At 36.6% G+C, this 15,056-nt stretch overlaps 1 protein-coding gene and 1 long non-coding RNA gene across 14 annotated transcripts in view; one reads left to right on the plus strand and one right to left on the minus strand.

Annotated features, from left to right (window-relative positions):
* Window positions 1-15,056, minus strand: part of GRM8 (glutamate metabotropic receptor 8) — an 805,700-nt gene that overhangs the window by 99,413 nt on the left and 691,231 nt on the right. For all 13 annotated transcript variants that reach the window (XR_013414643.1, XR_013414645.1, XR_013414644.1 and 10 more), the window contains 1 exon segment: window positions 1,847-2,782. Coding sequence is in view for 10 of the 13 variants with exons in the window: in XM_077994722.1 (XP_077850848.1) it covers window positions 1,847-2,782 (936 nt within the window). In the remaining 3 variants the exon portion in view is untranslated.
* On the plus strand, window positions 2,774-12,764 carry LOC144339918 (uncharacterized). The gene is made up of 4 exons (XR_013415509.1): window positions 2,774-3,734; window positions 4,685-4,793; window positions 6,678-6,788; window positions 11,656-12,764. It is a non-coding gene; the product is annotated as an uncharacterized LOC144339918 (long non-coding RNA).

A 15,056-nucleotide genomic window follows, 5' to 3' on the forward strand; every position in this document is an offset into this window, starting at 1 on the left:
AGAGTAGCAGGTAGCAAATTTTCAGATGTAGATTTAGGGTAACACAAAATTTTATGAAGTACTTCAGTACCAAAATCTTAGTTATTTATAACGTGATAGCCGTTGATGTAGAGCTAATCTGAATTCGACATTTCCATGACTAAATAATTTGTGGACTCTAAAATATTCTCAAAATTCCTAGAGTTAGCATTTCTTAATTGATTTCTTTAGTCTTTTTTACATTCAACTATATTATACATACAAAATGAATCCATTAACATATTTTATAATGTGTCTTTCCGAGTGCTTCTTAGATTTAGTTTGATTTAAGAAAGCTAAGAAAGAAAAAGGAATTTTGCTAGCCACACTCAATCATGTCGGCATAGGCATAGCTATATAGATAGCCATAAAATTACACATAACCCCCAGGTTTTCAAGTGAATGAACAACTCCCACAGTCTCAGCAACACAGAGCAACCTCCACCCTCTGGCATATTCATGTGTTCATTTCACTGTGAATTTCTTATCATCTTCATCACTGCTCCTCAGGGGGCATCTACAACTCTGCAGTGTTACTGTTCTGAGAGAAAATGGTTATTTTTTATATTTTTCCTTCAAAAAACATATTTAATAGAATCAGAAGTTTATTCTCTTCAGCAGCAAGTTTGCTGAAGTACATTATTTGTCCAAAAATAGTTGAAGGCCACATTGATTGAGGAAGGGATGAATACTCATACTAATGAGCTTTCTGTCCCCTTGTTGTGGAAATTTTCTGTGAATTTGCTGGGATTTTCTGCTGGGTCATGCAGAACCTCCTTGGAATGCTATAGCCTGGGGAATGTAATTACCCCAGGATGTTTCATTTTTCTCACAATCTCTGGTGGCACAGGATGGAACAATCAAGTCCTCACTCTGAAAGAACTCTCTCACATGCCCGTCAGGGCAGAAGGGCTGTCATTACAGAAAGACAGCATTCTCCTGTGTTTCAAGCTGGTTTACCTCCATCCCACTACCGAAACCGTGGAATTCAGAGTTCACCTGAGTTCTCTGCTTTTCTGTACATAGAACTACAACATCCAACTCAGCAAACACTCCCTTCCTATACAGATATTCTTTACCAGCAGTATTTTATGTGGAAAGCATTAACAAGAGATTAGTGACAAAAGAAATTACATTGGGGGAGTCCATTGATCTTCGCCTTCTAAAATGTATAAGCTGCTTTATATAATTGTCCATGGTTGCTTTTTTTACCCTCATCATCAACTTCCACATATGAAAAAGCAACAAGAATGGGGACTGAGGAGAAATAGTAAGATGGTTCAGACTGAACAAAGCCATTCAGTCTTTGCATGTGTGTGTGATTATTTCACTATAAACTCTGCTTCCATGGCTAAAATCATCATAATTACCAAGCAATGGCTTTATCCCAGAGTTACATTAGAACAGAAAAGAAGGCATTTGTCATGCAGTGGCATATCTCAGGGACAGCTCACCCCTGTGAACCATGTCTGCCCTTTCTTCCTCCCTCTTTTAATTAACATTTGGAAAAGAACAGTGATGTTAGCAGATAGCAGAGCTGGGAAGGGAGACTCAGAAAGTGATGTGAGCCCTGTCAATCTTCAACCTTGCCAAGGAGGACACATTAAAGTGTTTTTCATGGAAAATCAGGCTTTGTCAACACAAATTCAAAGCAATGTGACCTTGATGGATGGATATATATATACACACACACACACACACACTAAGAATAGCACAGACTGAAGCATCTTGAGAGAATATAAGTGAACCAAATAAAAGGAGGAAAAGCATCCTAAAAGAAGATGTTCAATCCAGGAAAAAGTTGTCAAGTGCATTTTCTGCCACTTACCTTTTCTGCTGACTGGGCTGTACCAAAAAAGATGGGGATAAAAGCTAACCAAATGATACAGGTGGTATACATGGTAAATCCAATAGGTTTGGCTTCGTTGAAAGTCTCTGGGACACCTCTCGTTTTAATGGCATAAACAGTACAAGTGACCATCAAGAGGATACTGTATCCAAGTGAACAAATGAGTGAGAGATCAGAAATGTCACACTTGAGCACTCCCCTGGCCTTCTCTGGATCTAGTGTCCGCTGCTCTCCATAGTCAATGATGATGTGGGGGGGATCCACAACAAACCAGACAAACACTCCAAGGAGCTGGACAGAGATGAGGCTGAAGGTGATCACCAGCTGAGATGCTGGACTAATAAACTTGGGCGCTGTGACAGATTTCTTCCCCTGCTCAAATATTCGATGAATACGGTTTGTTTTGGTCAGAAGGGCTGCATAGCTGAAACACATGCCAAGTCCTAGGAAGATTCGTCGGAAGGAGCATATGATTGTATCTGGTGCTGCAATCATTAAAAAGGTGATTGAATAACAGAGAAAAATCCCTGTTAGGAGCACGTAACTAAGTTCGCGTCCTGAAGCCCTCACGATAGGTGTGTCATTATAGCGGACAAAGGTCACGATCACAAAGGTGGTGGCGATGATTCCTAATATTGCAACAAACACAGGCACCACAGCCCAGGGAGAATGCCACTCCAATTTGATGATGGGGATAAGCTGGCAGCCTGTGCGGTTGATGTTGGGTCTCTGATCCAGAGGGCAAAGTTCACAGGACAGCTCATCCACCTGGTAGTTGTAACCTTCACAGCGTTCACAGTGCCAGCAGCAAGGGACCCCTTTCACCGTTTTCTTCCTCTCCCCCGGCTTACACGGCAGGCTGCAGACCGACGCCGGGTGAGTATGTTCTCTATGAGCCCACTGCATGTGTTCCACCTGTGGGTATAAAAAATTAATGAGCCTTCCATTTTTCCACCATTTATAATATCCTAATCCTAGCCACGGGTTTGTAATAAATCACAGAATGCTGACAGTACAAATACAGTTTACCATAATAAGAGCCTAGGTTTTACCCCTGATATTGACTTTATGAAAGTGTTAAGTGACTGGATCCAACATATTCACCTCATCAACTTGATGAGCGTCATTAGTTTCCATTTACCTCCTCAATGCTGACCAATGTGACATCTGGAGAAAGACGTATTGGTCGAAACAGTTTTAACACTAAAAAAATAAAATACAAAAATAAATAAGCCCCGTAGAAAGATGTTTTAGAGTTAATCACAAATATAAATGGCAGAATCCCTGAAACACTGGGTTAGGATATAAACATATATAAAAGATGATCCATGTCTTTCTACCATACTTAGAGAAATTCAAATCGCACTGCATCAATTTTGAAAGGAAATGGCAAAATGAGTTACTTTAATCTCTGACTTTCCTCATGTGTTCATGCAGATAACTATATTAATGTGTTGTGCCCCTGTTTAGGCTTTAAATATCCTTTTTTTCTTAGTCTTCCATTTCCATGTTGTGCAAAACACCATGCTGAATGAGATAAGTTGATGGCAATGTTTTTTTACTGAACGAAAGTGGCCCTATGGTGATTTAAAGCAGGGAAATTAGTACAAATGAGATTTTCCTTACTTTGCTCAGTATCTGCCTCAGGCCCTTAAAATCCAACCTTATGCTTTCAGGTTAAATCATAGAATAACTCTATTGAAATACAAGCAGTTCATGAAAGAGATAGTGCCAATCATTGATCTCTTACCTTGAATTTGGTTTTCTTATTAGACATACAGTAATTTTAGCAGAATGCTAATAGGACAAAACTGAAAATTATGGATGACGGGAGACCACTTACTATGAAAAGCAGCTACTATAAAAGGTAAGCTCTATGAAATGAGTATTTTTTTCACTGGTGTGAACAAACAGTGACTGGCATACAATTTGCCCTCAATACGTATTTGTTGAATTCGTGAGGGAGAAAGGATAGGAAAGGCACCACAGCAGAGCCCTGAGGAATAAGGATACGGCTTAGAAGTACTGGGATTTGGAAATAGAGGGTGCTGAAGAGGCACAGAAAAGGGAGATGAAGGAATGTTTCAGAAAAAAAGAACAACTTATTTTCATAAGTTCACCTTTACTGATAATCCAAAATAATTACTATACTCTGTGGCAGTCTACTCCACCATGGCCCCCACTAAGCTCACCTCTGAAAATTCATGTGCTCCTGTGGCCCCGTCCCACTTTGAATAGGGCTAGTCTGTGTAAACAATAGTATATTCCAGAAATGATGGTATGTCTCTTCTGAGGCCAGGTCATAAAAGACATTTTGGTTTTAGCCTTGCCTCTGCTGGATAATTCACTTGAGCGGAAGCACTCCAGTGTCACTGATGCAGGACAGACGAGCCCCAAAGTGGGACCAAGCCTGCCAGAATTCTTGGCTTCACCCAGGAAAGAATTCAAGGGCAAGCTGCTGGCGGTTAGAAGAAAACAGCTTTACTGAAGCAGCAGTGTTCCAGTTCTAGACAGTGTTAGAGCTCCACGACTGTTCCTGCAGAGTTACCCTACAGGCAGAGAGCAACAGCTCAGGGCAGTTCTGCAGATTATGCAGTTCTGGGGATTATGCAGAAAGTTCTAGGAAAAGGGTAATAACTACTGGGTTGCAGGTCATTGCCATAGAAAGAGGCTGTAACTGCCATGGCAATGGTGGACATGTCTTATGGGAAGCTGCTTCTGTCCTGTCCCTGTTTTAACCAGCCCTCAGATTGGTCTGGTGTCCAAGTTCCACCTCCAGAGCCAACTCCCTCCAATACTCATCATCAATACTCTTAGCAGCCCTGTGGAAAGAATGGAGGCCTCCTGCCCACAGCAAGCACCAACTTCCCATGCGTGTGAAGGAGATGCCCAGAAAGTCATCGTCTGGCTCCAGTCAAGCCTTCAGGTGACATCTGAATGAATGATACCTTGAATACAACCTCATGAGAGACCCTGAACCAGGAAAACCCAGCTAAGCTGTTCCTGAATTTCTGATCTACAGAATATTGTGAGATGAGGTTTATTGTTTTAAACTGCTACATTTTGGAGTTACTTGTTCTGCAACAATAGAAAATGAATGCAGCTCAAATTAAACTCAGCTACTTGGTGGCCACTTTCATTTTAATATCAGTGTAGTTATCTGTCCAGCAGGCACACCCAGGGACAGCTACTGTATACTTCCAAAACAGCCCCAAGTATGTAGCTTTAGCAATATTCCTTCCTCATTCTTATGGTGGCTTACTCTTTGACAATCAGGTGACTGAAATTGTTCTCATGAATGATTACTTAAGAATGTTTTCCTTTCTTGAATCTGGGGTGAATCGTTGAGGCCAGAGAACCGTAGTCTTCAAGCTCAATACTTTTAAAGGGCTGTCGAATCTCTTCAAGGTAGAGTAGAGACTTTGTGTCTTTAATTTCAGACATCCGCCCTTGAGAAAGTAGATGCTTCTTCATGAGGGCATTTGAGACTATTAGATCTATCCTGTCAGCTTACCACAAAAGAAATGTAATCTACTATAACCCTCTAGTTTCTTATTCAGTTTTAATGACTTAAAAATATTATATTTTATTTACTTATAAGATTGCAGGAAGAAAGAAAGGTAAATGGAAGCACACAGTGATTTCTTTCAAAAAACACTGAGAAAAAAATGAAATGCTCCACTGGGTGCTTCAGTAATTAACTTTATACCCTAATGGACTCTTACAAGATAAGAAAATATGTTTTTTAAGGTTATATGTAAAAGCTAATTACTGTAGAAACAAAACTGAATTTTGTTGGGAACCTCCATAGATTTACAATGTTCCTGCTCAAAAAAAAACAAACAAAACAACAACAACAAAAAAAAAAAAACAGAAAAATATGTTGGAAACATTAAACTTCAAGAAACCTTAAAGGTCAGTGTCTCTAATCACGTGTCGGAAGCTTTAATTCTCAATATGTATTATTTCTCAGAAGAACATAAGACGTGTTAAAAAAGAAATATACCTATATCAGATAAGTCTCATTACATAGGATAAGTATTTATCATTATAAGCTAAATGTGAAATTTTCCTTGATAAATTTTTAATGTTTCATACCAATGAAAAAATGTTTTTCATAAATGAAAAATAAAGTTATAAGACTATGAAAAATACCACAATTTTTAACAGCTATGAATTTTAAGTAAAAAAAAATTAAGCAATATGTGTGATATTTTCATTATAAAGGAGATTATAATGTTATAGTTTACAGTTTATGTTTTAATAAATATGTTAAATATACATGCTAAATATACATGACTTCATTTTCATCAAGGAATCTATTTATGCTAAACTATACTGTAAATTGATTTCATAGCTAACGTCTGCAAACCAACTAGTATCCACTTCGAGAAAGGACAAATAACAAATGCTTGAACAAGGATCTTATAAATACAGTAATATTTGACACTAACAACTTATTTTACATAGTTGCTAAATAATAATTAAAGCCAACACTATTTGAAAGTAAATGAAAACTGCCTAATTTCCACAACTGTTACAAAGCATAAACAAAGATTATTCAACCTTTGTTTATTGCTATATTAACAAATTATACCATCTTTCATTATAAGTATAAAGAGATGCCTTATCTATAGATTTTTAAAATTTACCTTCTTCACCTTTGGTATTACTCTGTTATTAAGATGTTTTCAGTCTAAAATACATGGTATAACAAATGGGGGATAGTTATATAGATAGATCTTCCAGGGACAAAACAATGGCCTATTCTTATCTTGACAATGTTTACCAATAGTGATTCATTCAATAGGTTTCAATCCAGTGCATTTCAGAAAATGTAAGTCATCAGCTGGTTTCTGCTGTCAAATCCTGTTATTACTGCAGACAAGTACACAAACAATCATGAAACCAAAGTTTCCAGGTAAGTGTGCTTGCATTTTTAAATTTTCCATCTTTTCAGAAAAGTCAGTTAAGAGTACTGTTTTATAAACTCTTTAAAAAGAATATAATTTTTATGGAATAATTTTCTTCTGTATAGTTTTAATGACTCCTGAAGAAAGGATTACAAGAATGTTGAACAATTAAAAGCTCCATTACAATTAATAATTTTCAGTATTCATTACAGAACTCTGAATCTAATATCTCTAATACAATGTTTTTCTGAAATATCAAGTGGTATCTTTGTTAATGTGCTTACCATATGCAGGATGTGGGAATATTTTAAATACAATGTTTACAGATAACTGATACTTAGTCATACCATTCTTAACACGTTTCCTCTTGCTCTATATATGTAAGCATAGTGTTAATAATTATTTTGTTGACTAGTTTGACACCCTGATACTCGAAACTCAACATATCTGACTTATGTAATGGAAGACTGCATGTGCAAATACTTCCAGAGACACTAATGATTATCTTTAAACCATTACTCATTAAATTTCTTGTAATCAATAGGCTTTATCAATGCATACAATCTGCATGTGTACTTAAAATTTCAAAATTTAATATTGTATTTTGCATATCACATGATTCACACATGAATGAGTACATGTGGCACAGTTAATTTGATAACAGAATATAAAATTATATAATTATATGTATTATATATATATGTGTTTGTGTGTGTGTGTATATATATATTCCTTAATATTCTGCATTTCCTTAGTCATGTACAGCTTTAAGTGACCACAAAGAAAACAATATTTTTCTCTTCTTCAAAGTGGCCCATGTCCTTTCAAAAATTTAATATGCTTGAGATGATCCCCAGGCTGAAATTCTGTTTTTCTGTGATGTTCCAGATCTACATAACCTTTAAAAGTGCAAAGACTTCTCCTATTTTAAAGACAATTTAAAATAAAATTAAGAAAAAAAAGTCATTTACATTAACATTGAAAATAAAAATACCTAGGGATAAACTTAGTAAAAGAAGCACAAGACTTACCCAGGAAAAACTACAAAACATCATTGAAAAAAGTGAAAAAAAAAGTATAAATAGGTGAAAAAAAATCCTATGTTTATGAATCAGATGATTTACTACTGCTAAGATAGCGATACTTCCCACGTTGATCTGCATACATATTCAACACAATCCCAGTCAAAATCTCAGCTGGCTCCTTCACTGAAATTCATAATCTGATCCTAAAATTTATATGGAAATATAAGGACCCCAGAATAGCCAACATTTTGAAAGCAAAGAACAAAGACGGAGTATTCACATTTCCTGATTTTAAAACTTACTACAAAGGATGTAATAATCAAGACAACATAGTACAGGCATAATAATAAACAAATTAGTGGCGTAGACTAGAGAGTCCAGAAATAAACACCTACCCATATGCAAAATAATGAAGTTAGACACCTACCTCATACTGTATACAAAACTTAACTCAAAAAGTATCCAAGACACAATGCAACAACTAAAACTTAAAAACTCTTAGAAGAAAACAGGAGTAAATGTTTATGACCTTGTGTCAGGCAGTGTTTTTTAGATATGACACCAGAAGCAGAAGCAACAACAACAAAAAAATAAATTGCACTTCATCAATATGAAATAATTTTGTGGTTCAAGACACACCACCAAGACTGTTAAAAGACAACCCACAGGACAGGCAAAAATATTTTTAAGTCATTATTATCTCTATTAAGGAACTTGTATCCAGAATATATTTTTCAAAAACTGTTAAAATTCAACAGTTAAAAGACCAATAATTCAATTACAAATAATTCCATTACAAATGAGCTAATAAATTGAATACACATTTCCCAAAGAAAATATACAAATGGTCAATAGTGCATGAAAATATACCTAACATTATTAGCTATCGGGGAAATCTAAATCAAAACCAGAGCACCAACCAGGACTATTATAATAAAAAATAAAGACAATAGCAAGTATTGATGAAGGAATTATTTGCATTGATGTGGCAATGTAAAATGGTACCGTAGCTTTGGAAAATTTGACAATTCCTTAGAAAGCTAAACACAGGGTTTCGATATGAGCTAGCAATTCCACTTCTAGGTATATATCAAAGATCGTTAAACACATATGTTCCCAAAAAAATTTGTGTATAAATGTTTGTAGCAGCATTATTAATAATACCCCTGAAAACCAGAAACAACACAAATGTCCATTAACTGATGAAAGGATAAACAAATGTGGTATATCTATATTACTTAGCAATAAAAAGTAATAGTGTATTGACACCTACTACAAAATTGATGGACCTTGAAAACATTACACTAAGAAATGAATGAAGCTAATCACAAAATACTACATATTGCATGTTTTTATTTTATATATAATATCCAGAATAGGCAAATCCATTGAATTCCAGGAACTAGGGAGGAAGGAAATAGAGAATGTCCACTAAAGGGTATGGGATTTCTTGGATGATGATGAAAATGATATAAAATTAGATATTGGTGATGGATGTACAACACTGTGAATATACAAAGAACCACTGAATTGCATACTTTGAAAGAGATCATTTTTGGCATGTAAGTTATCTCTATAAAGCTGTTATTTTAAAAATGTGGAGACTATTTAAGTTGATATTTTCAACTGGTTTTAAGACTCGGTCCTCTATTACTGTACAAAAACATACTGCATGCCCATTTTGTTCAAGGCACAAAGTTCAGTGTGAGAATTTAACAAGACTAAGACATGGCTCTTGCCCTCCAGACACAATGTAGATGAGGAGAGAGAAAAACAAAGGCCAATCGAGGCTCCCTTAGAGAAGGATGAAGAAATGGAACTGCTAGAAGAGCACACAACAGAACCACGATGACGAGGTTCATGGAAGTGCAGACAGCAGTCTGGAGGTTGTGCAGGAGACAAGGCACAGAAGAGGAGCTCAACAGCACATCAGGCAAAAAACAAAATTACTAACATACAGTCTCAAGAAGCCTTGACAAACTGGAGGAACTAAAAGTATTAAGAATAGCAGGAAGGTAGATAAAAGCAATGGATGGAGAAGCAAGAAACAGGCCAGGAAAGAGGGTACATGTGAGATCATGAAGGGCCTTGTGAGCCATTGAGAGGAGTTTGGATGCCATCCTGAAGGTAGTGGGGATCTTCCATAGGGATATAGCCAGGACAAAGATGATGAGACATGTTTTAGAATCTCTGGACTATAGGGTAGAAAGAAGACTGGAGGAGTCCAAGACTAGAGAGAAGTCAGTCACGCTGAGGCTGTTGCAGAATTCCAGACGAAAGATGACGACAGGAATCTGAGGAATGGCAGTGGCCATGGAAAAATGTAAGGATTCTGTCAGCTGCTTCTTCAAGGACCATCTAAATTTGTTAGATACAGATTATCAGGTACAAGGGTACATACAAGAAAGATTCCTGGAGCTAAGAGCTACTTGAGGTCATAGCATTCTAATCACTAAATACTTTGCTAGTGCTAAGGAATTCTGTCATGGGCTGAATTGTGTACCTCCCAAAATTCATATGTTGAAATCTTAGCCCTCAATATCTCAGAATGTGACTGTATTTGGAGACAGAATCTTTAAAGAGGTAATTAAAGTAAAATAAGATTACTAGGGTAGGTCATTATCCAATATAACTGATGTTTTTACAAGAAGACAGAACTAGGACACAGGCATGAATAGAGAGAAGGCCACGTAATGGCACAAGGAGAAAACCATCTATACGTCAAGGAGTGAGGCCTCAGAGAAAAACAACTATGCCAACATCTTGGACTTCTGGCCTCCAGAACTATGAGAAAATAAATTTCTGTTATTTAAGCCACCCAGTCTGTGGTACTTTGTTGTGGCAACCCTAGAAAACTAATATAGGCTCTAAAGGGTCAGCATTCGTATTAATAAAGTATAGTCCAAAAATGCCTCATTTGTCAGCTAATAAACGTGGGTTTGTACTAGGGGCTGTACATACAGAAAGGAATAGTTTCTTCTTTCATAGAGTCACAGTCCATGGGACAGAAAGTCAATTGATCAGTAATGATCACAAAAATTACAAGTGATGTTAAAAAGTCATGCAAAGGATACCAGGAGAACATAGAGCTGGGGCACTTCAGCATCAGCACAGGGTAAAAAGTTTCTCAGGGAAGGTAAGACTGCCTTGAAAGATAAAATGGAACTGGAGAAGACAAAGAAAGGCATTTCAGTTGGATGAATCCTATAAGCAAACACACATTGTAATCACTGTAAGCAATACAGCATGATTAGAACACGGTGTGTATGACTACGAGACAGCCAGTGGCCATATAATGAGGCTTTGTAAGGAGCACCAAGTTTGCAGACTTTATTCTTTAAAGCTGTGGTGAGTGATTAAAGGACTTTTGGGCAAATATATGACATGATAGTATTATTTTTTTAATTTTTGAGAGTTCACTGTGGTGACAGATCAGAGGGAGGATGGCAGAGAAGCAAGAATACGGATCAGAGAAATACTGCCATAATGTCAGGCAAAACAAGACCTTGCAGACTGTGTCTAAGCGGTGGTGATGAAGAAGATAGGATAGATTTGAGATACAGTAAAGACAACAGAGATCATGGTAGAGTAAGGGCAAAAGATGCATGAAAAGATGGGATCCAGTTTTCCGATTTGACATTCATCTTTAGCGTTTCACTTCCTTTTACTGCATGCATAAATCCAATAAAGCAGCCTACATGGACATCCATGCATGATCTTGTCCCTGTCTAACTCCCAGGCAGTGCGCAACCATCATTTAGCAATCCTCCTTAGTTCTTTTAGTGTTCTTCCATGGACTTTTACAGTACATGATTATGTATTTGTTTGATTTTATTTTTATTTTCAACAGTGGGTTTTCCTCTTTCCGGCCACCCAATCTGGGAAGTGAGGAGCGCCTCTGCCCGGCTGCTGTGCCACCTTCCAAGTGTGAAGTGACAGCCTTGCGTGTGATCTTTTCTGTCTTCCCCAAGTTTGCATTTTCGACATTAAAGTTTACTTTTTAATTAAAAATATATATATAAAATAAAAAGTGGGTTTTAAATTTTAGGTTATATTCCTAAGAATCACTTAAGGGTTTACTTAAAATGCATATTTCTCATTCTTAGAGATTACAACTCAATAGGTCTGAGAAAGAACCCTATGTTGGCATGTTTCAAAGAATCCCTCCTTCCTCTAGTGATTCTGACACATGCAAGTAATGAACTGTGCTTTGCTAAGCCACTAATTAAAAGTTTATTTTCCTCAGGAAAGTAGACATCAGGTCTGATTTTCCTCCACTGTGTTCCAGATCCTAACATCATGACTAGACCTAATAGGCATCAATAAATATTTCTGAATGAATGAAGAAAGACTAAAATGCCATGTGAATAGGTATGGTACCCTTCACTGAAAAGGGGCGTACAAGGGAATGATTGGTTTTGAAAGGCTGATCATGACTTAGTTCATGGGCTTCTGAGTCAAGTTTGCCTAGAGGTAAAGATTTCAAAGGCACAGTTATATGCAAGGCAATTGAGGTCATGAATATTTATAAGAGAGCTCTCTCCCACAGACATGAAGTACAAAAAGAAGATGGCACAAATGGAGCACTAGAAACAGTCAATTTAAGAAGCACACTCAGGAAGACCAGCGGAAAATGATGTAAAAACATGATCAAATGGTAACTAGGGAAGAGTTTAGTCCACAGTCCAAGAGGTCAAACAAATAGTTAATTTCAGGAATGATGAAGTACTTAGTAATGTATGAAGACAGTCAAATTTCATAACCATAGGATTTGAAAATTTAGGGACCCTGTTTACCTTCATGAGATAACTTCTGTGAAGTCTTCTGTTATCGACTTTGCCCCAGACAGGTGGATATGTTCCTTCTCTGTGTTTGAACCTCCTCCAAGACATACTTTCATTGCAACATTTTGGCATTATATGGTGATTATCTGTTGATGTGTTTATTTCCCCACCAGAATGACAGCACATTAATCTCAAGGACCAAATATTTTTATACCCAACCCCTATATTAAGACCTAGGACTTACTAGGAGTTCCATGTTTGATAAATATATAACTTGATTAATAAACAGAACATGTGATAAACTTGTCTATGACTAGAAATTTATAACTTCTCTCTATTTAGTGTTTGAGTAGGCCTGGCTTTAGGCAGTAGGCAGATGGGAGTACTAAACTTATCATTTCCTAAATCTGTATGGTCTCTAGATTATGTCATCCATAACTTCAGAGAAGCTAATTTTGAGGAGACTAAGTACCCTGATGCATACCTCACAAGGATGTTTGGAAGACCTAACAAATTAATATTTTGAAAGTATTGTTTTTTGTTTTGTTTTGTTTTTGAGACGGAGTCTCACTCTGTCGCCCAGGCTGGGTGGCATGATCTCAGCTCACTGCAACCTCCGCCTCCTGGGTTCAAATGATTCTTCTGCCTCAGCCTCCCGAGTAGCTGGGACTACAGGTGCATGCCACCATGCCCAGCTAATTTTTGTATTTTTAGTAGAGACGGGGTTTCACTATATTGGTCAGGCTGGTCTTGAACTCCTGACCTTGTGATCCACCTGCCTTGGCCTCCCAAAGTGCTGGGATTACAAGCGTGAGCCAACGTGCCTGGCCTTCAAAGTATTTTATGAACAGATGATGTAAAAGATAGAAACTGCAGGTTCCTTTATTAGGACTGAGAGGAGCACTGGAGAAAAGATATCCACTCTCTACCCATCATTAAATATAGTTGGTCTGTCCAAAAATTATATCATGAGCAAAAAGTCAAAAGTCACCCTCTCTGGATTTCATCCAGACCTGCTATTCCTTGCTTTTATCTTCCAACAATCTCAGCTGTTAATGGTAGTTTCTGGTAATTGTTACATGAAGTGCCCCATCTTTCACTCCAGTTCTATGCAGAAAAAGCCATGTAAAAGAGTGCCTTCTCCCCTTAAGTCCAAGTCCACGGATGGTGGCACCTTGAGTGTGCATGTTGGCATATGTATTGTGGATGAGGTGGTTTGAGGGAAGGGTGCAGGAAGTCAGACTTGTAATATTTTGGGTAAATGGGATGTAGTAACTTTATTATAAGGCTTCACCTCAACACAGTGCATATGCAAATATGCAGGGCACATATGGTATTTTTGCAAGAGTATTGAAGTAGAATAATCTTTTCCCTTAAATCTTAACTCATAATTATAATTTGGATATCACAGAGTGACCATTTTTAATTAGAAGCCACTGAGTTATATTTTTGTTACTATGTTCATGATAAGATTATAGATGGCCAAATTTAGAGTTTCAAATAATTTCCTTCAATAAAATATTTTCACGTAGGATTACTTCATCTGAATGTTTACCATAAAAACTACTATTTTAACTATTTTAATGTTATATTTTTGTGACTAGTATTTAAAAGTATTATAGTATTCATGTTTTTGAACTTAAAAGTCAGCTAAATTTTAAAATATGACTTAAACGTTATACATAAATAATTACATTGAATCTATATGGTCAGTACTTCATGATAACTAAATCTAATTAAATTGATCCTTCATTGCTAATAAGTAGAAGTTAATAATACTAAAATCAGCTCAGAACTAGTACTCTCTAATGTCTATGCTGCGAATTTTGAGAATATTTCATTTAATTATGTAAATTTCTTTTTTCCATGTACTCATTTGATTCGTGCATGCAGAAACTAAGATAATTCATTGTAAATTATTCTGTGATATTTTGAACAATATAGGAGATGTTCTGTTCAGTGCAAAACACTTTTCCATTTCAGTGTTAGCCCATATGACTCAACGTGTATTTAATGCAATCTATAGAAGGTTACAGGAACACGTGTCTTCAGAATGTTAAAGATAGACGAAGAGTTTTGGAATGAATATTTTCAGTGGCAAGTTATATTATATTAGTAAACAAACAAAACATAAAGATGATAATAATAGTAATAATATTTACTGAGGACATACTATGTGTCAGATTGTTCTAATCACTTAACATTTAATGCTTACAGTAACCCCATGAGTTAAGTATTTTTCTCCTATTTTGTTTAAAGAAATATAGAACAGTGGTTGATATGCATCACATCATACAGCTAGTAAATGATGTCTAATAGATTCGAGTCCAGGGTGACTGAATCACATTTTACTGCCTCTCCTCAATGCTCCCAGGGCAGTGCATGACCCATAATAGATAGCCAAAATGTTTTGAAAACCAACTCTATCAGGAACATCCCAGCCAGAAAAGGGAGCAGAGGAGATAGG

This window comes from Macaca mulatta, chromosome 3 (assembly GCF_049350105.2).
Source record: "Macaca mulatta isolate MMU2019108-1 chromosome 3, T2T-MMU8v2.0, whole genome shotgun sequence".
In the NCBI taxonomy this organism is placed as follows: domain Eukaryota; kingdom Metazoa; phylum Chordata; class Mammalia; order Primates; family Cercopithecidae; genus Macaca; species Macaca mulatta.